The 16,473-nt window shown below is 39.0% G+C and overlaps 1 protein-coding gene across 1 annotated transcript in view; it reads left to right on the top strand.

Moving 5' to 3' along the window:
- The window catches only part of GK5 (glycerol kinase 5), an 82,844-nt gene extending 68,377 nt beyond the window's left edge, over positions 1-14,467 (top strand). Inside the window, exons 13-16 of the mRNA XM_040974732.1 lie at positions 1,600-1,703; positions 2,854-2,913; positions 3,460-3,593; positions 8,098-14,467. Coding sequence (XP_040830666.1) covers positions 1,600-1,703; positions 2,854-2,913; positions 3,460-3,593; positions 8,098-8,246 — 447 coding nt within the window. The 3' untranslated portion in view covers positions 8,247-14,467. The remainder of the gene's footprint in view (positions 1-1,599; positions 1,704-2,853; positions 2,914-3,459; positions 3,594-8,097) is intronic.
- Positions 14,468-16,473: the final 2,006 nt, after the last annotated feature.

The following is a 16,473-nucleotide window of genomic DNA, read 5'->3' as shown; positions in this document are numbered from 1 at the left end:
TCTGACTTTCCAACAAAAAAATTGAATAAATCTTTTTTTTTTTTTCCATTTAAAAATAGATTTTATTTCTTCTAAATGTGAGCTTTCTGTAGGGAATTGCACATTATTAAATGACTTTAAACTTGCACTCTAAATGAACAATTTTGCTTTCTTTATAAATTGTTCCAAGGATGTTGTGTAAAACAGTACCAGTAATTCCTTTCTCTGTTTGTTTTTCGTTTTTTATTATCATTTGTTTTAAATATTTTTTTTCTATTTTTATTGGAAAGTTAGATATACGGAGAGGGGGAGAGACAGAGGAAAATCTCCTGTCTGATGATTTACTCCTCAAGCAGCTGCAATGATCAAAGCTGAGCCCATCCAAAGCCAGGAGCCTGGAGCCTCCTCTGGGTCTCCCATGTGGGTGCAGGGTTCCAAGACCTAAGGCTCTCCTCGACCACTTTCTCAGGCTACACGCAGGGAGCAATATCAGTGGGGCTGCCTGGATTAGAACCTCTGCCCATATTATATCCCAGCGCGTGCAAGGTGAGGATTTAGCTGCTAGGTCATTGTGCTGGGCCCTATTATGATCATTTGATGGTACAGTTCTATAGGCTCTGGGATTTCCCCTGCTCCCTTCCTAAATCCCCTATTAATTGAGTTTGCCCATATAATTACAACAGTGTAGTTCCTCAAGTAGTCATAAGTCCTTCATTGCGGGCATGGACAATGGCAAAGTGACAATGGCATCCCATTGTCAAGACACATCCATCAGTTTCACTATGAGTCCATCCTCAATCCGAAAGTAGAGATACACACTGATGTGTGTCCTCACATCTGCATGTGACAGTCTCCACTAGAGTCACTATACATCCCCCAAGTGAAAAGCCTCAAAACAAAATCAACAAGAATGAAAAGAAATTTCCAATGCCATGAAGTTAGAGAACATGCTACTTAATGACTAATGTGTTGCTGAAGAAACGAAATAGAATATAAAAAACCTTCTTGAAGAGAATGATGTTACTTTATGACCTATGAGTGGGTGGAGAACTTAATGAGGAAAAAAACCGTTTGGAAGAAATGAAACTAACAAAAACATCAAAATCCATGAGATGAGTTTATGTTGATATTGTTGGTGAAATGTGTCTCCTGTAGGCAACAAATAGATTTTTTTTTTTAAAAATTCAGTCTACTAATCTGTGACCTTTGATTGATGAGCTGAAGCCATTTACATTTAGGGTTAATATATATAGGTGGTAATTTGATTCTGTTTTTTAGTAGTGGGTTGTTCATTTAGTCTTCCATTGTTATTTTACTGGAATGGGCTGCACATTTGCCTTTGGTTTTGGTGGGTGCTATTCCTTTTCTCTGTCACGCGAACATCTTTAAGTATCATTTGTAGGGCAGGATTGGAAGAGGCATATTCTTTTAAAAAAAAAAAAAAGTCCTACTATCCAATATGTTTGAGCTCAAATTTTTTTCTCTCCCATTTGTTTTGAAATAATTTGACTTGAAGCCTTTTCTTCTTCCTAACATGGCTGTGTTTTTAATGGTATATTGTTCCTCTAGTCTATGAGTGTGACTGACAACAATAAGACATTCAAGTTCTCTCTTGTTTAGGCTCCGTTAAATGATCCCTGTGCATGTGCCTCTTTCATGGGTTTGAAGCCCTCTACTAATAAATATCACCTTGTCCGAGCCATATTGGAGTCTATCGCTTTCAGGTATGAAAACTTGCCCTGCTCCCAACCCTCTTTACTGCACTGATATTTTTATCCATCCATTACTAAAACAAAAAAGTCATAATAGTAAAATTTTTTGAAATGTATGCATTTGGTTTAATGTATTTTGTATATGGCATTCTATTATTGATATGCTTTATAGTTCTTATTTTTCATATTCAATAGCACAAGAACAACTGAAATTTGTTTTATGAAAACTGAATGATGCAAAAAATCCCATTTCTTGGGCCTGGCATGGTGGCCTAGTGGCTAAAGTCCTTGCCTTAAATGCACTGGGATTCCATACAGGTGCCAGTTCTAATCCTGGCAGCTCCACTTCCTATTCAGCTTCCTGTTTGTGGCCTGGGAAAGCAGATGAGGATGGCCCAAAGCCTTGGGACTCTGCAACCTCATGGGAGACCCACACCAGGCTCCTGGCTCCTGACTTCAGATTGGCACAGCTCCAGCTGTTGCAGTCACTTGGGGAGTGAATCATCGGATGGAAGATCTTCCTCTCTGTCTCTCCTCCTCTCTGTATATCTGACTTTGCAATAAAAATAAATAAATCTTTTTTAAAAATCTAATTTATTAAGCCTAGATGTTCAAAATTTGGGCTTTCAAAGATTTAGTATCTATTCAAAAAGGAGAATTCAAACAAAAATACTTCCGGTATACCAAAGGCTGATTCTTCAGAATTCTGTGTGTGTATTTGCCTGTGATCTTTTTATTATGTATAAAGTATTATGAAATATAATTAAGAGTGCTTTTTCATGAATATAGAATATTTATGATGTTTAAAATATTCTGACTATAAAATTATTGTTATATTTGATTAATTCTATTAGGTGTTTATATAATTTTAATAGCTGTTAACTAAGTAGCTGCTTGCTTTAAGTTTTTCTTTTGTAGAATAAACTCAGTTATGACATAAAAGTTACACTGTGTTGTATGAAGGCAAAAATCACAGTGAACTGAACTTCTTCCATGATTGAGTGGCTGCTTGAAGCTTTCCAGTTAGTACAATAGATTTCTTCAATATTTTCTTTTGCATATTTTGTGAGTATCAAGTAAAAAAAATCAAAATTTCTAGTTTGCAGTTGGTATAGATTATAGTATGACGTTCTTCTAAATAATTATCCTTTTTCTTAATTAGAAACAAACAATTGTATGAGACAATGCAGAAGGAAATTCATATTCCTGTAACAAAAATCCGGTACGTAAGCTTTGTTTCCAATAGGCTTAATTAGAAATTAGCATAAAGTAATAGCTGCTATTAATATTTTCATCATTGTGATTACTCAGAACTGCAAAAAGATTTTGCACTAGCTCCTTTCCAACATAATTCTTGCTCCTAGCAAAAGAAAAGAAAATTTAATTTCACATTTATTGAGAATGTAGCACAATATGAAATGTGGAAGGCTTTTAGCACCCATGCTAGTTTTATAAAAATCTTTTTGCGTGTGTGTGCAGTTACCTTTTGGCATGAAAACATCAAATTTATTTTTTTTCCGTGACATCAAAATGCATTGTTATGTTGGTTTAGTTTATTGTGCTTCGCCTGTTCTGAAATTTACCAAGACAAAGAAGACAGGTGGTAGAATAATGGAAGAAGGAAGGAATATGCGTTAAAGATGGCCTAGTTTGATCCTCTGTTGTTAGGTTAATTATAAGGGACATAACTGGCAATTAAAAATTTAAACAATCAAATCAAATATTGGAGAAAACTATTAAAAAGAATTCATGATATTTTTGTCTGCAGGGCAGATGGTGGAGTCTGTAAGAACAACTTTGTCATGCAGATGACTTCAGACTTGATTAATGAGAACATAGAGAGACCAGATCACTCTGACATGTCCTGCCTAGGTGCTGCTTCTCTTGCAGGCCTTGCTGTCGGTATGTTTGGATTTTATAAAAAGGACGGCTTTCCTGTGAACTCTTATAAGTAGCATTTCTCCTTTCAAATCGGGAAGATCTCCACTGGGCTCCACATACGCACGTTGCTCACAAAACATCTTGTGGCCTGCTCTGCTGGCTGCAACAAAGTGAACTGTGTTCAAGAGGACTCTCAAGACACATACAGGGACTACTACAGTGGACTCTGAAAGTAGGAGAGCGAGGCTTAACTTAAAATCCAACAAGGAAAAGTGGGGATTTATTCCATGGGTGTTAGTAGATGGTGTAGAAGTGAAAGGACTTTCTGTTTCCCCTTTGGACGTTCCATATTTGTCTAACAAACAGACTAGCAGTAGACCAATTAACAGGAATGGCATACAGATTCAGTGTGTGCTTGCAAGGGTCACAGAAGATTGAGTTGCCAATGATGGAGTGACTCAGAAGCTTGCATAGTGGGGATGAAGTAGGAGAGGCAGGTAATCTAAGAGAGAAAATGGGCCTGAAGAACAGTTAACAGCCTGGATAAAGTTCTTCTGGTCTCCAGAGTTGAAGTCAACTCTAGCCTTCCTTCTTACACCAAGCTGCTGTCTTTTCTGGGAGTTGAAATATCTAAGGAAGAGGTTCATAGTAATTGGATATTTTCTGGAAAAGTAGGCCTTTAAGGCAGACAGAGAATATTTCAGAGCAGGCCTGCCCTGCATCTGTTGCTCCCTACTTGCTGTCAGATTGAAGTCCAACGCCACCTACTTTGAGATATTATTTTCTGAGCCCTAACAATGGGCAGCTATTAAAAAGAAACTTCAAGGGTAAGGAGAAATTCTGGATAAACCAATCCAACAGGATTCTTTCTGAATGCAGACCGGGATGATCAGAGATTAGCTGGGGTGGGGTCCGGGGGGTGAGATGTGATAAAAGATGAAACTTCAGGATGATCACAGATGAGGAATTCTGGCTAAACTGACTCAGCAGATTCCTGTTAAGATTGGATAATGGAGAGACAAAAATGGTAGTCTAAATGTTGAAGCTGGCTAAAATTAGAGCACAAGGGAGCCTGAATAGTTTGCTTGAGGAGAAATTCTTTCTCAATAACTTGTCTTTGGCATTAGAAACCACTTCATTTTTTATTTATTAAGCATTTGTTGAGCACCTGCTACCTCTTTATTCACTGCTGAGAGATTGAAAGCTTTGGTCCCTGATCATTGATAGCAGCAGAAATAAGTCAAGAGACTATAACTTTATGTAATAAACCCAGTGAACACCAGTACTATTCAGTATGTGATGTGGGTTTCTCAAGAGGAATGTGGACTTGATCCTGAAAGTGCTGTAGTGGCATTGAAGGGACATGGTTCATTTGCACTTGAGCAGATCACTTTGATAATTAATTAAAGGTGCAGTGAGATGGGAGGCAGGCATTTAGCCTAGAATTTGAGACTTCAAGTTCCACTTGGAGTTCCTGGGTTTGGTTCCTAGCCCTAGCTGCTACTTCCAGCTTCCTGTTAAATGTAGATCCTAGAGCGCAAAGGTGGTGGCTCAGATAATTGGGTTCCTTCACTCACGCTGGAGATCTGGATTCTGCCCCTCAGCCTTTGAAGGCTTCTTAAGATTTATTATTATTATTATTTTTATTGGAAAGACAAATTTACAGAGAGAAGGAAAGACAGAGACAAAGATGTTTCATCCACTGGTTCATTCCGCAGATGGTCTCAACAGGCAGAACTAAGCCTGGAGCCAGGAGTCTCTTCTGGGTTTCCCACATGGGTGCAGGATCCTGAGGTTTTGGGCCATTCTCTACTGCTTTTCCCAGGCCAGAAGCAGGGGAGCTGGATGGGAGGTGGAGCAGCCAGGACAAGAACTGGTACCCAAATAGGATGCAGGCACTTGAAAGTAGAGAATTAGCTAATTGAGCCATTTCACCAGACCCTCAAAAACTTTTTAAAAAATTTATTTACTTTTATTTGAAGGGCAGATTTTACAGCGAGAGGAGAGACAGAAAGAGATCCTCCAGCTACTCATTCACTCCCCGAATGGCCACAACCACTGGAGTTGAGCTGGTCTGGAACCAAAAGCTTGGAGTTTCTTCCAGGCCTCCGATGTAGGTGCAGAGGCTAAAAGTATTAGGGGAGCTGGATCAGAAGTAGAGCAGCTGGGACACCAACCGGCACCCATATGGTGCTGATTATACCTGATTAATTCAAGTTGAATAAAAGAAGTTTCCCTTAAATAATCAGTCTAATGCACAGTCAAATTATTTTGTATATTCTTCCCCTATTAACCTAGCAAAGATGATTTTCTGTTTAATAATTTTGAATACCCAGTTAAACATACTCCAAACTATAACAAGGCACATCTCAAATGGAATAAATTAAGCATATCATCATCACAGATCAAGTTCAAACACTCTAATAGCATTATGAAGGTAATTAAATCCTTCTGCACTTTTTACCTTATAAAACACTAAGTATGCCAGGCTTTCCTGAACATTCCAAATACTTTAAGTAACTGACAGAGGCAGATGTTACACATAAAACAATGGCTTGAGTTTCAGCTGCTTAATTATATCTAGTTCATTTCAACTTTTTTTTCTCTCAGAAGTAGGAGCTGAGGCAATGCACATCCTCTATTTTTTCTAAATTTATGTAAACACTGGGTCTGTCCTATGCAAATTTAATACAATAACCAGCTTAGTTAGATTTTCTAGATATAGTTGCAGTGAAAACCATTTTTAGTTTTTCTGAAATCACTCTAAACTGCTATCTTCCAGCACAGATGCTCTAAAATGCTGACCTTGTAAATGTGAGGAATGTACCCTGATAGGAAATTTCAGCAACAATGTGTTCTGTGTGTCAGCGTTACTGGTGAGAGAATCTGGGTTTACTGAGGACCTTGAGGGTGTGTTGGTACTTCAGAATACGTAAGCTGGCCCTCTGCCAAGATGACATACTCAAGACATCTGTCTGCTTTGAGACTACATGTCATCCTAGTTATACATGAGTTCAGAGAACTCATTTGCTTTTGTTGCAAATCACCTGTTTCTATAGCTACACTATTATCTAGAACTGGAATTTAAATAGCTTATATTAAAGATTGTTTTAAAAAAGTATATTGATTCCCAGACTCTGAATTTTATGCATATTCCAGAGAGTTGCCACATGCTTCCAGATGTATGACAGAGTCTTATTTTGCCTTCATTATTAAAACTGTGAAGAGAAAATTTAATGGCAGGTGTTATAGCATAGCTGGTAGGGCTGCCACCTGTCACTCACATCATATGGGCACTGGTTCAGGTCCTGGCTGCTCCAACTCTCTGCTAATGCACCTATGAAAGCAGCAGAAGATGGTCCAAGTGTTTGGGCCCCTGCCACCGGTGTGGGTCTTGAGCTCTGGATGGAGTTCCAGGCTGTCGGCTTTGACCAGACACAGTCCTGGCCACTTTGGTTAATGGGGGAGTAAACCATCAGATGGAAGATCAGTCTAGCTCTCTATTCCGTTCCTTGCATAACTCTGCCTTCCAAATACATAAATAAATCTTTAAAACACACACACATAGTATTACTTGGGATTTTTTAAAAAAAATAACCAGTCTGGGCCCAGTGCAATGGCCTAGTGGCTGAATCCTTGCCTTGTGTCTGCTAGTGTCCCATATGGGCACCAGTTTGTATTCCAGCTGCTCTGTTTCCCGTCAGCTCCCTGCTTGTGAACTGAAAAAGCAGTCAAGGATGGCCCAAAACCTTGGGACCCCGCACCTCCGTGGGGGACCCAAAAGAGGCTCCTGGCTATTGGATGGCTTAGCTGCAGCTATTGTGTGCTCCAACAGACAGAAGATCTTCCTCTCTGTCTCTTCTTCTCTCTGTGTGTCTGCCTTTCCAATTAAAAAAAAAAAAAAACAGCAAGTCACAAAATCAGGTGCTCAGGATATGGCTGTTCTGAAAGATACTTGATGCGCTACAACTCAGAAGTCAAGATGAAACCAAAGGATTTTAAGATCCTGATAAATTTATTTATTTGTGGGAGTGATCAATCCAAATTTCCAAAGCAACCAAATATTTTGAATTATATATATATATTTTTTAAGATTTTATTTTTTAATTTTTATTGGAAAGGCGGATATACAGAGAGGAGAGACAGAGAGGAAGATCTTCCGTCCGATGATTCACTCCCCAAGTGAGCGCAACGGCCGATGCTATGCCGATCCGAAGCCAGGAGACTCTTCCGGGTCTCCCACGCGGGTGCAGGGTCCCAAAGCTTTGGGCCGTCCTCGACTGCTTTCCCGGGCCCCAGGCAGGGAGCTGGAAGGGAAGTGGGGCTGCCAGGATAGAACCGGCGCCCATATGGGATCCCGGGCGTGCAAGGCGAGGACCCTAACCACTGTGCCACCGCGCCAGGCCCTTGAATTATATTTTAAAGCAGTAATTGTTAACTCTCACTCCCTCACATAAGTTTGTGGATAAACTTAATAAACTCATTGTTGTCCTTAAAATTTGAGAATTTTTCTTTTTGTCTACAGGTTTTTGGACTGACAAGGAAGAACTAGAGAAACTGAGGCAAAGTGAAATGGTTTTTAAGCCCCAGAAGAAATGGCAAGAATATGAAATGAATATGGAAAACTGGCTCAAAGCAGTGCGGCGCTCCATGAATTGGTACAATAGCACGTGATCAAATGTGATGGTGGAATTGTAGCTGGTTGACAAAGCAAAGCCCAGGGATAACCTGTGGTAGCAGTGACTGGGAGAAGGTATAGAGAAAGCTCACAACTTGAGTGGAAAAATAATTGCTTATTCACAAAAAAAAAAAAAAAATACAACTTCTTATTTTTTATCCAAACCTTGGAAAAATTATAAGGCAACAATACCTCAAAACTTATTTTCGGCAGGTTCCAAAGGACATTAGCCATTTGTTTCTGACCATATTTTACACTTATGGGTACTCTTTTTTTATATTGGGCCAGTGGTACAGTAGCCCAGCTTTGCACATAAGAGATTTGTTCCAAGACCCCAGGGGAGGCTGAAACCACAGATACTAGCAGAACTTGTTTTTGCTGTTTTTTTTTTTTTTAAATTTTCTACACATGGATGATAAAGTTTAATGAATTAGGCATGGTAAGAGAGAAAAACTAATTTTAAATAGAGTAGCTGTAGAGAATTACGTAAATGAGATCTATCTTAAAATATCTCACTGTCCTTTACTGACCCCCTGTTTTGGCATTGATGTGAGATGACACAGTGTGTGCATGGTAAGGTGAAGTGAGACAAATAAAACAACACTTACGCTTCATGGCCATAACCTCTGTGCTCGCAGGACAGTAGGAAAGCAGTGCAGATGTTCTTCCTCATGGTCTGACAGAGGTCGTCTCTCCCCACGGAGCTCAGCAGTCTCAGCATGGGTGCTCTTTCTTTGCCTTATTTTGTTTGTTTTCTTTAAATCAAGCACTTTCTTTTTTTTTTTTTTTAACTTAAAAAGGAGCATTCTGCAGCTTTCCTTTGGAATGACTGAATTGTGCATTGGGTCTGAGATTGAGTAAAACACTTGCACACAGAACTGCAATAAAGTGCATAGTGGATCTGATAACCAAGACAGTTAGGAAGTGACCGACAAGCAGGTAGCAAATACAATGTGAATACACCAGACAACAGATGGCTGGCAGGATGGTGTGAGATATGCCACTTCACCTGGCATGCAGTTGAAAACTTAAGAACTATTTATTTCTGGAATTTTCCATTTTATATTATTGGACTATTTTTGACTACACATAAGGAACTATGGAAAAGAAAACCTTGGAAAAGGGGGCCACTGTTCATAAGAACAGAGAACACTGAACTGTTGGTTTCAGGTCAAGCAGTATTTACATTTTATTCCAAAATTATGTGAAAAGTATGCCTTCAAGTTTTTAACATAAAATGGGCTATTTGAAGTCCATATAACTAAAAAGAATTAAGAAAATGTAGAATATTAAAATATTAGTGCTGTCTTAAGCCATAATTTTTCAATGTCATATCCAAATATGAGCTCAGTATATCCCTGTGAGATAAATGTGTTAGTCAATGATTTCCTTTACTGGGCTTCAAGTCACTGCCTTAATTTTTGCTTGTTCAAACACCAAAGTATTGACATTCTTTCTTTATATGTTGAAAAATTAATTTTAGTTATTGATTCTTCAGGAATAAAAAAATACTGTTTATTTTCCTTCTGAAATTTCTTTCAAAAAAACTTCTGTGTAAGTATAGGATTCTGTTGTTTACAAAATGTGCAGGTAGTTAATGCAACTTTAGTCTTCTGTCCTTTCTCTTAGCTGTTAAGATGCTGGAGTAAATGTCTTTTTTCTTAAGTGCCTAATTCACAGAGTTTGATTTGAAGAAAGTGCCCCGATCTGTTGGTGACTAAGAATTCCCTTCATGGGGATATTTTACTCATCTGAGTATCTTCTGCTTGGTTAGTCTTCCCAGCTCTCCAAGGTGTGTGCAGGGGACAGCAGATGAGACGTGATGTGGCTGTGTACATGGCAATGACTGCCCTGTCGCCCCTGAGTCGGAGAGTCACAGCAGGAACAGGGGCAGTGTACTCTTCTCAGACTTTCCTGCTCGAAGCAGTGTAGGGAAGTGAGAGCCATGAGCAGCCTCAGGCTGGGTGCGAATGTAGGGATGGAGAGCTGTCAGCTGCCCCAGGCTGGGTGTGAAATTAGCACCAGGCAGTTGGCTGGCTTCCACTGTGTTTTAATACCCTTTATCTCCTAGCTACCTTTGGTGTAGGTTCTGTTTTGGATGTGCAGTGGTAATCAATTTATTTCCCTCTTCATCAATATTTATCAGAACTTTAGAATTAACTGTTACATAATAGTGTGCTCAAGAGAGGGGCTGTTATAGAGAATTTGGCGGTTGTGGTCATTTGCATGTCAGAGATAGGTATGATAGAACCAATGATATAATTGAGTTTGCAAATTCCATTTCAGGGAACTTCAGCTTGTTTTTATTTTACATTGTAGAAAAGTATAGGATCATTAATTCCAATTATTTAAGATTTGGAAACTATAAATCAGAATATTATTTAGTAAATCAGATAATACATTCTTTCCATTCATTTTTACATCTTTGCAAAGACTAGTTAGTGATTAATTAAAGGCTTTCTTTCCAAAATTATATGAAAGTTTCTCTTTGTTTTGCTCTTATACTGTCTGCTTCACAGTGGTTGTGAGTGCTTAGAAAATAATTCTTTTGTATTAGAATATACCTAGTTGCAACATTAATAGTACCTAAATATTTGTTGTTTATTTCTTTTCCATATTCTCTTTTCTCAACATATAGCCACAACGTAAAGGATAAATAGTTTTGAGAGTGTGAGAAAATAAATTTGAGTATTTCTCATTGGATTTGAGCAGTCCCTCAAAAATCAGTGGCCAAATTTTTTGTCTTCTGTGAACCTAGAAACTAATGTTATCTTTAATATGTTTACCGATATTAGTGAGAATAGTAAATCTTTTTTTTTTTTTTGATCTAGCCCACAATCAGAAACATGATCACATTTGTTTTTGTGGTTACAGAAACCATCGATAATCAAAATCAGCTAAGGAGAAAAATTGTCCTTACCATGTTTAAGTTTATTTTTCATTTATGTAGCTCTGTGTGAAGTTTCTAACAATGTATTCTAATATTCCTCAGTATGTTTTGTTTTCCCTTTGTGAGTACATCAGGTATTCGTAGGTGAACTCCAGTTTCTTACCATAGAGGAGAATGATCTTACTTAATCCATCTTCAACCAGTTTTATGTTTATACTATAGATTTAACTGATTTTGAAACCTTTTCTCTCTGACCAACGTATCGTTTTCCTGTCTCAGTACTGACATTCTGGGCTGAATAATTCTTTGTTCTGGGGTACACTGTAGGGTGTCTCTGATCTCTGCCTTCCAGCTCCCACTGGCATGCCTCCTACTTATGATGAAAATGATCTTTAATTATTGCCATTCAGGGATGCAATATCATTCTCAGTCAAGAGCCATTAATAGACGCAGACGGAGGACTCTGAATATAGTGTCACTCGCCTTTCCACTCTGTTTTACTTTACGTTAGGAAATAGTTTAATAGCAAAGAAGCCATAGTATATATTTTTAAAAATAGAATTTCTGTTTGGCTAATAAGGAAAAGAAATCTCTTACTTTCATAGCGTCTTCTGATGTTTTATCTACTGTTGCCCAGGCCTACCTTTGTAAACTCTGATCTGTGACTAATGTATTTTGCAAATTATCTTTGATTTGATCTGCTTTTTAGCTTTGTTTTCAACTAGGAATAAAGGTGATGACTTTCTTCCACCTGCCTTCTGAACAAACCTGCACCTAACCAGAAGCAAACACTGTATCCCCAGAACCGAGCATTGCTCTTCACGTTTATGGGATCTATTTGGACTTTTTCAATGCTTTGCTCATTTGCACATTTTATCCCTTATGTTCTGGTCACTTGTTGCATGTAGGATAGGTTTATGTCTGAGAAGAATTGCTTTGCTAAAAGAGCTGGAATCCTCATACTGTATATTTAAACTTTTCCCCATGTTTATACATCTGCAAATGTGTTTTTACAGAAATACTATCCACAAATCACTTAGTCACAGGTTATACCTGTTGCGGATGACTGAATGAGATGGCAGGAATCTTCAGAGTGCCAAAAAAGCTTGTGCTACAGGAAGGGAGCATCAGAAGGGGCCCCTTCTGTAGGGGACTTAGGCTTGGAGACCAGCCTAACCCAAAATAGTCCAACCCGAGTCTGGCCAGAATTTTATAGTTCTGAGTCATTCCAGAGACAGCCTAGAAGGCTTAAATATACCATAATGGCTTCTGAATCCCTCTGGGAAGTCTGGATCATGTTTCTCAATTGTGGTTAAAGACCTCCCAGACATATTCTAGACCTCTAAAACCTGGTCCCCAAATCATCTCAAAATACCTGAAGCCAGATCATCTCTTCAAACCACTCAAAGTAGGTGATGTTAAGAGGTCTGATAGGTGATCCAGAATCAAGTTGTGTTGTACATTTTGGAACTTCATAGCCGTGAATACCTTGGCACCAGCATCTATTCTAAATCACTGGCTGTGTTGTCTCTGCATTCCCATGAGATGACTGTCCCTAGAGGAATGCAGCAAAGATCTTGGGAGTAGGAAGTATGGACCGGAGCCTGCAGAATAACTTGCTTAGGGCATTCTCTGCCTTTCTACTTTTGTGCTTTTGACCCTTTGCTACAAATGTGGTCTGTTATAAAATGGCTGTGTCTAGACAGATACTGGTATTGTTTGGGGGGGGGGGGAAATGATACAGGAACTCCAATTTAAATGAGCCTTATCTTTATAAGAAACTGCCAAACTGCTTCTCCCAGTGGCTGTATCGTTTTATATTCTCCAAAGCACTGTAGGAAGTGCCAAGCCCCTCCACATCTTCACCAGCATTTGATGGCGCCACTGTGTTTCCTTTGAGCCATTCTGACCGTGATATCTCATGGTGGTTCTAATTGCATTTCTATAATTAATAATGATACTGAACATATTCTTGTGTCCATTTTGCCATTTATGTATCCTCTCCAGAGAAATGTTTGTTTATATCTTTTGTCTGTTTGCCAATTAGATTGTTTGCCAAATGAGCCATATCTTAAAATATTCTTTTTAAAATGTTTTATATCAGTCCAGTGACTTAAAGCATTCAGGGGGATTTTTGAAATCCTTCTAGGAAAAATATATATGGAATTTGAACATGATTTTATAGTCTGAACAGAAGAATTCTGATATACCTTGTGTTTGGCTAATACCGGGTAATTAAAATTTTTTCAGTTATCTTTGCTTGGAATATTAGCTAGAGTGTCCAGATTTGTATTTTGTACATAGCTATCATAATGTTTCTAAACTTTTAAAATTTAAAATATTTGACTTTAGGGTTTAAGGATGACTGTAAAAATTAATTAGAATTTTTCCTATTTGTACAAAATGGGTAAAGATAGAACCTGATTTCTATACACTGATATATTCTTATTTCTCTGATCTTTAATGTCATGATTTTATTAAATAGTGATTGAGACCCTCATAAATTACGATTGTTAAGATCTATAGGTAAAATCAAGGAAACATAACAATTGAAATATTTTTCTTATGTATGTAAATTTTTCCCTTAGCTTTTTGTACACTTTTACTTTTAGATTTTTTTTTTTAATCTGGACATTCTTATTACCATTTTCTGTTTGAGTTTCTGCACATTAAGAAAGTCACAGAGAAATAAGTATATGTTAACTAAATTAAAAGCTGAGGTGAATTTAGGCTTAGTGTAATTAGAGAAGAAGTTTATGAACATTTCCTCTTAAGGTTTATAATATATATTGATATACACACATATGTGTGTGTGTGCGTCTAACATTCTTACACTAAGGACATTACATAAGAAGAGGGTTAATTCTTTATAATGAAGAAGGTATCATCTATTATGTATTTTTAAATACTTAGGAAGATAGTAAAGAACTAGAGGAAAGACAATTTCATACACTAATATGAAATTAGTGTAGTAGCTGTTCAAAATACCATTTCTAAATATTGTAATAGAAAAGTACTGGGGAAACAACAATGGCATGGTGAACGACTGAGCCGTACATGTGGGTATAATAAAGGTGGTGTTATTTATGCTTTTCCGATCGTTGCTGCACGGTCACGCACTTACACAGCCATCTCCACGTGCTGGAAGATGCAGCAGGTAACCTGGACTTCTTCACCTGGCTGCACTGCAGGTTCCAATGATTGCTAAGCTGATGGGGTCATTTGGTAGCAGGAAATTTGAAATGTCATAAACTAAATGATTGGAAGAAAGGATTGGATTTTTTTAAAAAGACTCATTTGAAAGAGTGACAGAGGGAGACAAAGCATAGATCCTCCATCTACTGGTTCATTCCACAAATGGCTGCAATAGCTGGGGCTGGACCAGGCTGAAGCCAGGAGCGAGGATCTCCAATCTGGTTTCTCATGCGGGTGCCAGGCCCTCAAGCAAGTTGAGAAACTGGGACTGAAACCAGTGTACCAATACAGAATGCTGGTGTTGTGTGCACAGCTTAAGCTGCTGTGCCACATCACTGGCCTTTAAAAAAAAATGCTAGGAAGACAAGAGATAGAGCAAGGTCCTGCCTGCTGCTTCACTTCCCAAATGCTTGCAGTAGCTGGAGCTGAATCAGGCCAAAGCTGGGAGTGAGGGATATTGTGGCAGTGGTCCTCTTTGATTGAGTGTACATTAGTGGGGCTCAAAGCAGGCACTCTTAACAGGCATATGGATAGGACAGTTTCCTGTTTTAATTTTTAGTTCAAAGTTCTATTTGTTGGGGCCATTGTTGTGGCAGAGCAGGTAAAGCTACTGAATGACAGTAGCATCCCACGTGAGAGCTGACTGGCAATGGCATTCCATATGAGAAGCAGTTCTAGTCTACTTCTGCATTTCTGATCCCACTCCCCACTAATGTGCCTGGGAAGGCAGCGGAGGATGGTCCAGATGCTTGGGCCCCTGCCACTCATATGTAAGACCTGAGTGGAGCTCCAAGCTCCTGGTTTTGGCCTAGCTTAATCCTGGCTGTTGTGGCTATTTGGGGAAATTAGCCAGCAGATGGAAGATCTCTCTGTATATATTATATGCAGTTTTTTGTGTGTAACTCTTTCCAGTAAATCATAAAAGTGTGATGTAGCCAAGGAACCTCAAGCTTAGGAAACCTGATTATAATGGTGATGGGTTGGGAGTAAATCAGACCCATGCTTTCCCCAGAGAAAATCATTTTCTAATATTGGATAGTTACACAAATTGCATAGGAAAAGGGGCACAGGGTCAAACCGGAACAACCTCGGGCTGGCACTGTGGTGCAGTAGGGTAAGCCTCCATCTGTGGCACTCGTATCCCATATAAGTGCCAGTTGGTGCCTTGGCCACTCTGCTTCTGATTTAGCTCCCTGACTATAGCTCAGGAAAGCAGCAGAAAATGGCTCAAGTTCTTGGGCCCCTTCACCTTAAAGGGGACTCAGGAAACTCCTGGCTCCATGTGGCCATCGGGAAGTGAGCCAGTTAATGGAAGACCTTCTCTCTCTGCCTCTTCTCTTTCTGTGCCTTTCAACTGAAAATAAATGAATCTTTAAAAACAAAATAACTACCTACCAAAAAAAAAAACCTATAAATTTTATTATCAGTGAAAGTGAATGGACATCGATTACGACTCTCTCAACATGTAGAGCCAAAAAAATATATATATATAAAGAAACATGAAAAATTAAAAGTGGGTTTTGTGGCAATAGTGTGTTAAGTTGCCACATGCCATACAAAGTGCTGGGGATCAAGTCCTACCTCTGTCTCCAGTCTGGCTCTGTGTGTCTGGGAAGCAGCAGGTGATGGCTCATGATTGTTTGGCCCTAATGGTGCTCCCGGTTCCTGCCGTCAGCCTGGCATGTATACATGTGTTTACAGAGAGGGAGAAAAAAGATTCTCTGCTGACTCACTCCCTGTATGCCAGGAGCCGGGGTTCTTATCCAGGTCTGCCACATGGGTGGCAGGGGCCCCAATGCTTAAGCCATCTTCTGTTTTTCCCAGGCTATTAATAGGGAGATGGATTGGAAGGGGATGCTGATACTGCAGGCAGAACTACACCACAACATCGTCCCCCCTTCTTCTGTCACTCTACATTTCAAATAAGTATCTTTTTCAAAAAAATTAAGCTCTGATAGAGCTACCCATGGATTTCCTTTTTTTCTTTTTTTTTGTCTTTGCACTACAATAAAATGAACTTGTAATTCCTTTTTCCGCAAGCTTTTTGAATTAATGTGGTGAGTTAGGCAGCTAGTTCAGGATTGCGGGCTTGGAAGCCACTGCCCCCACCACCACCTAGATGTTCCCTCCTGCCCACC

The sequence above is a fragment of the Ochotona curzoniae genome, unplaced genomic scaffold (genome assembly GCF_017591425.1).
Source record: "Ochotona curzoniae isolate NIBS_2020 unplaced genomic scaffold, NIBS_Ocur_1.0 contig_2599, whole genome shotgun sequence".
Lineage (NCBI taxonomy): Eukaryota > Metazoa > Chordata > Mammalia > Lagomorpha > Ochotonidae > Ochotona > Ochotona curzoniae.
Note: the sequence above shows the minus strand (reverse complement) of the source record. Positions and strands in the feature narration are given on the sequence as shown.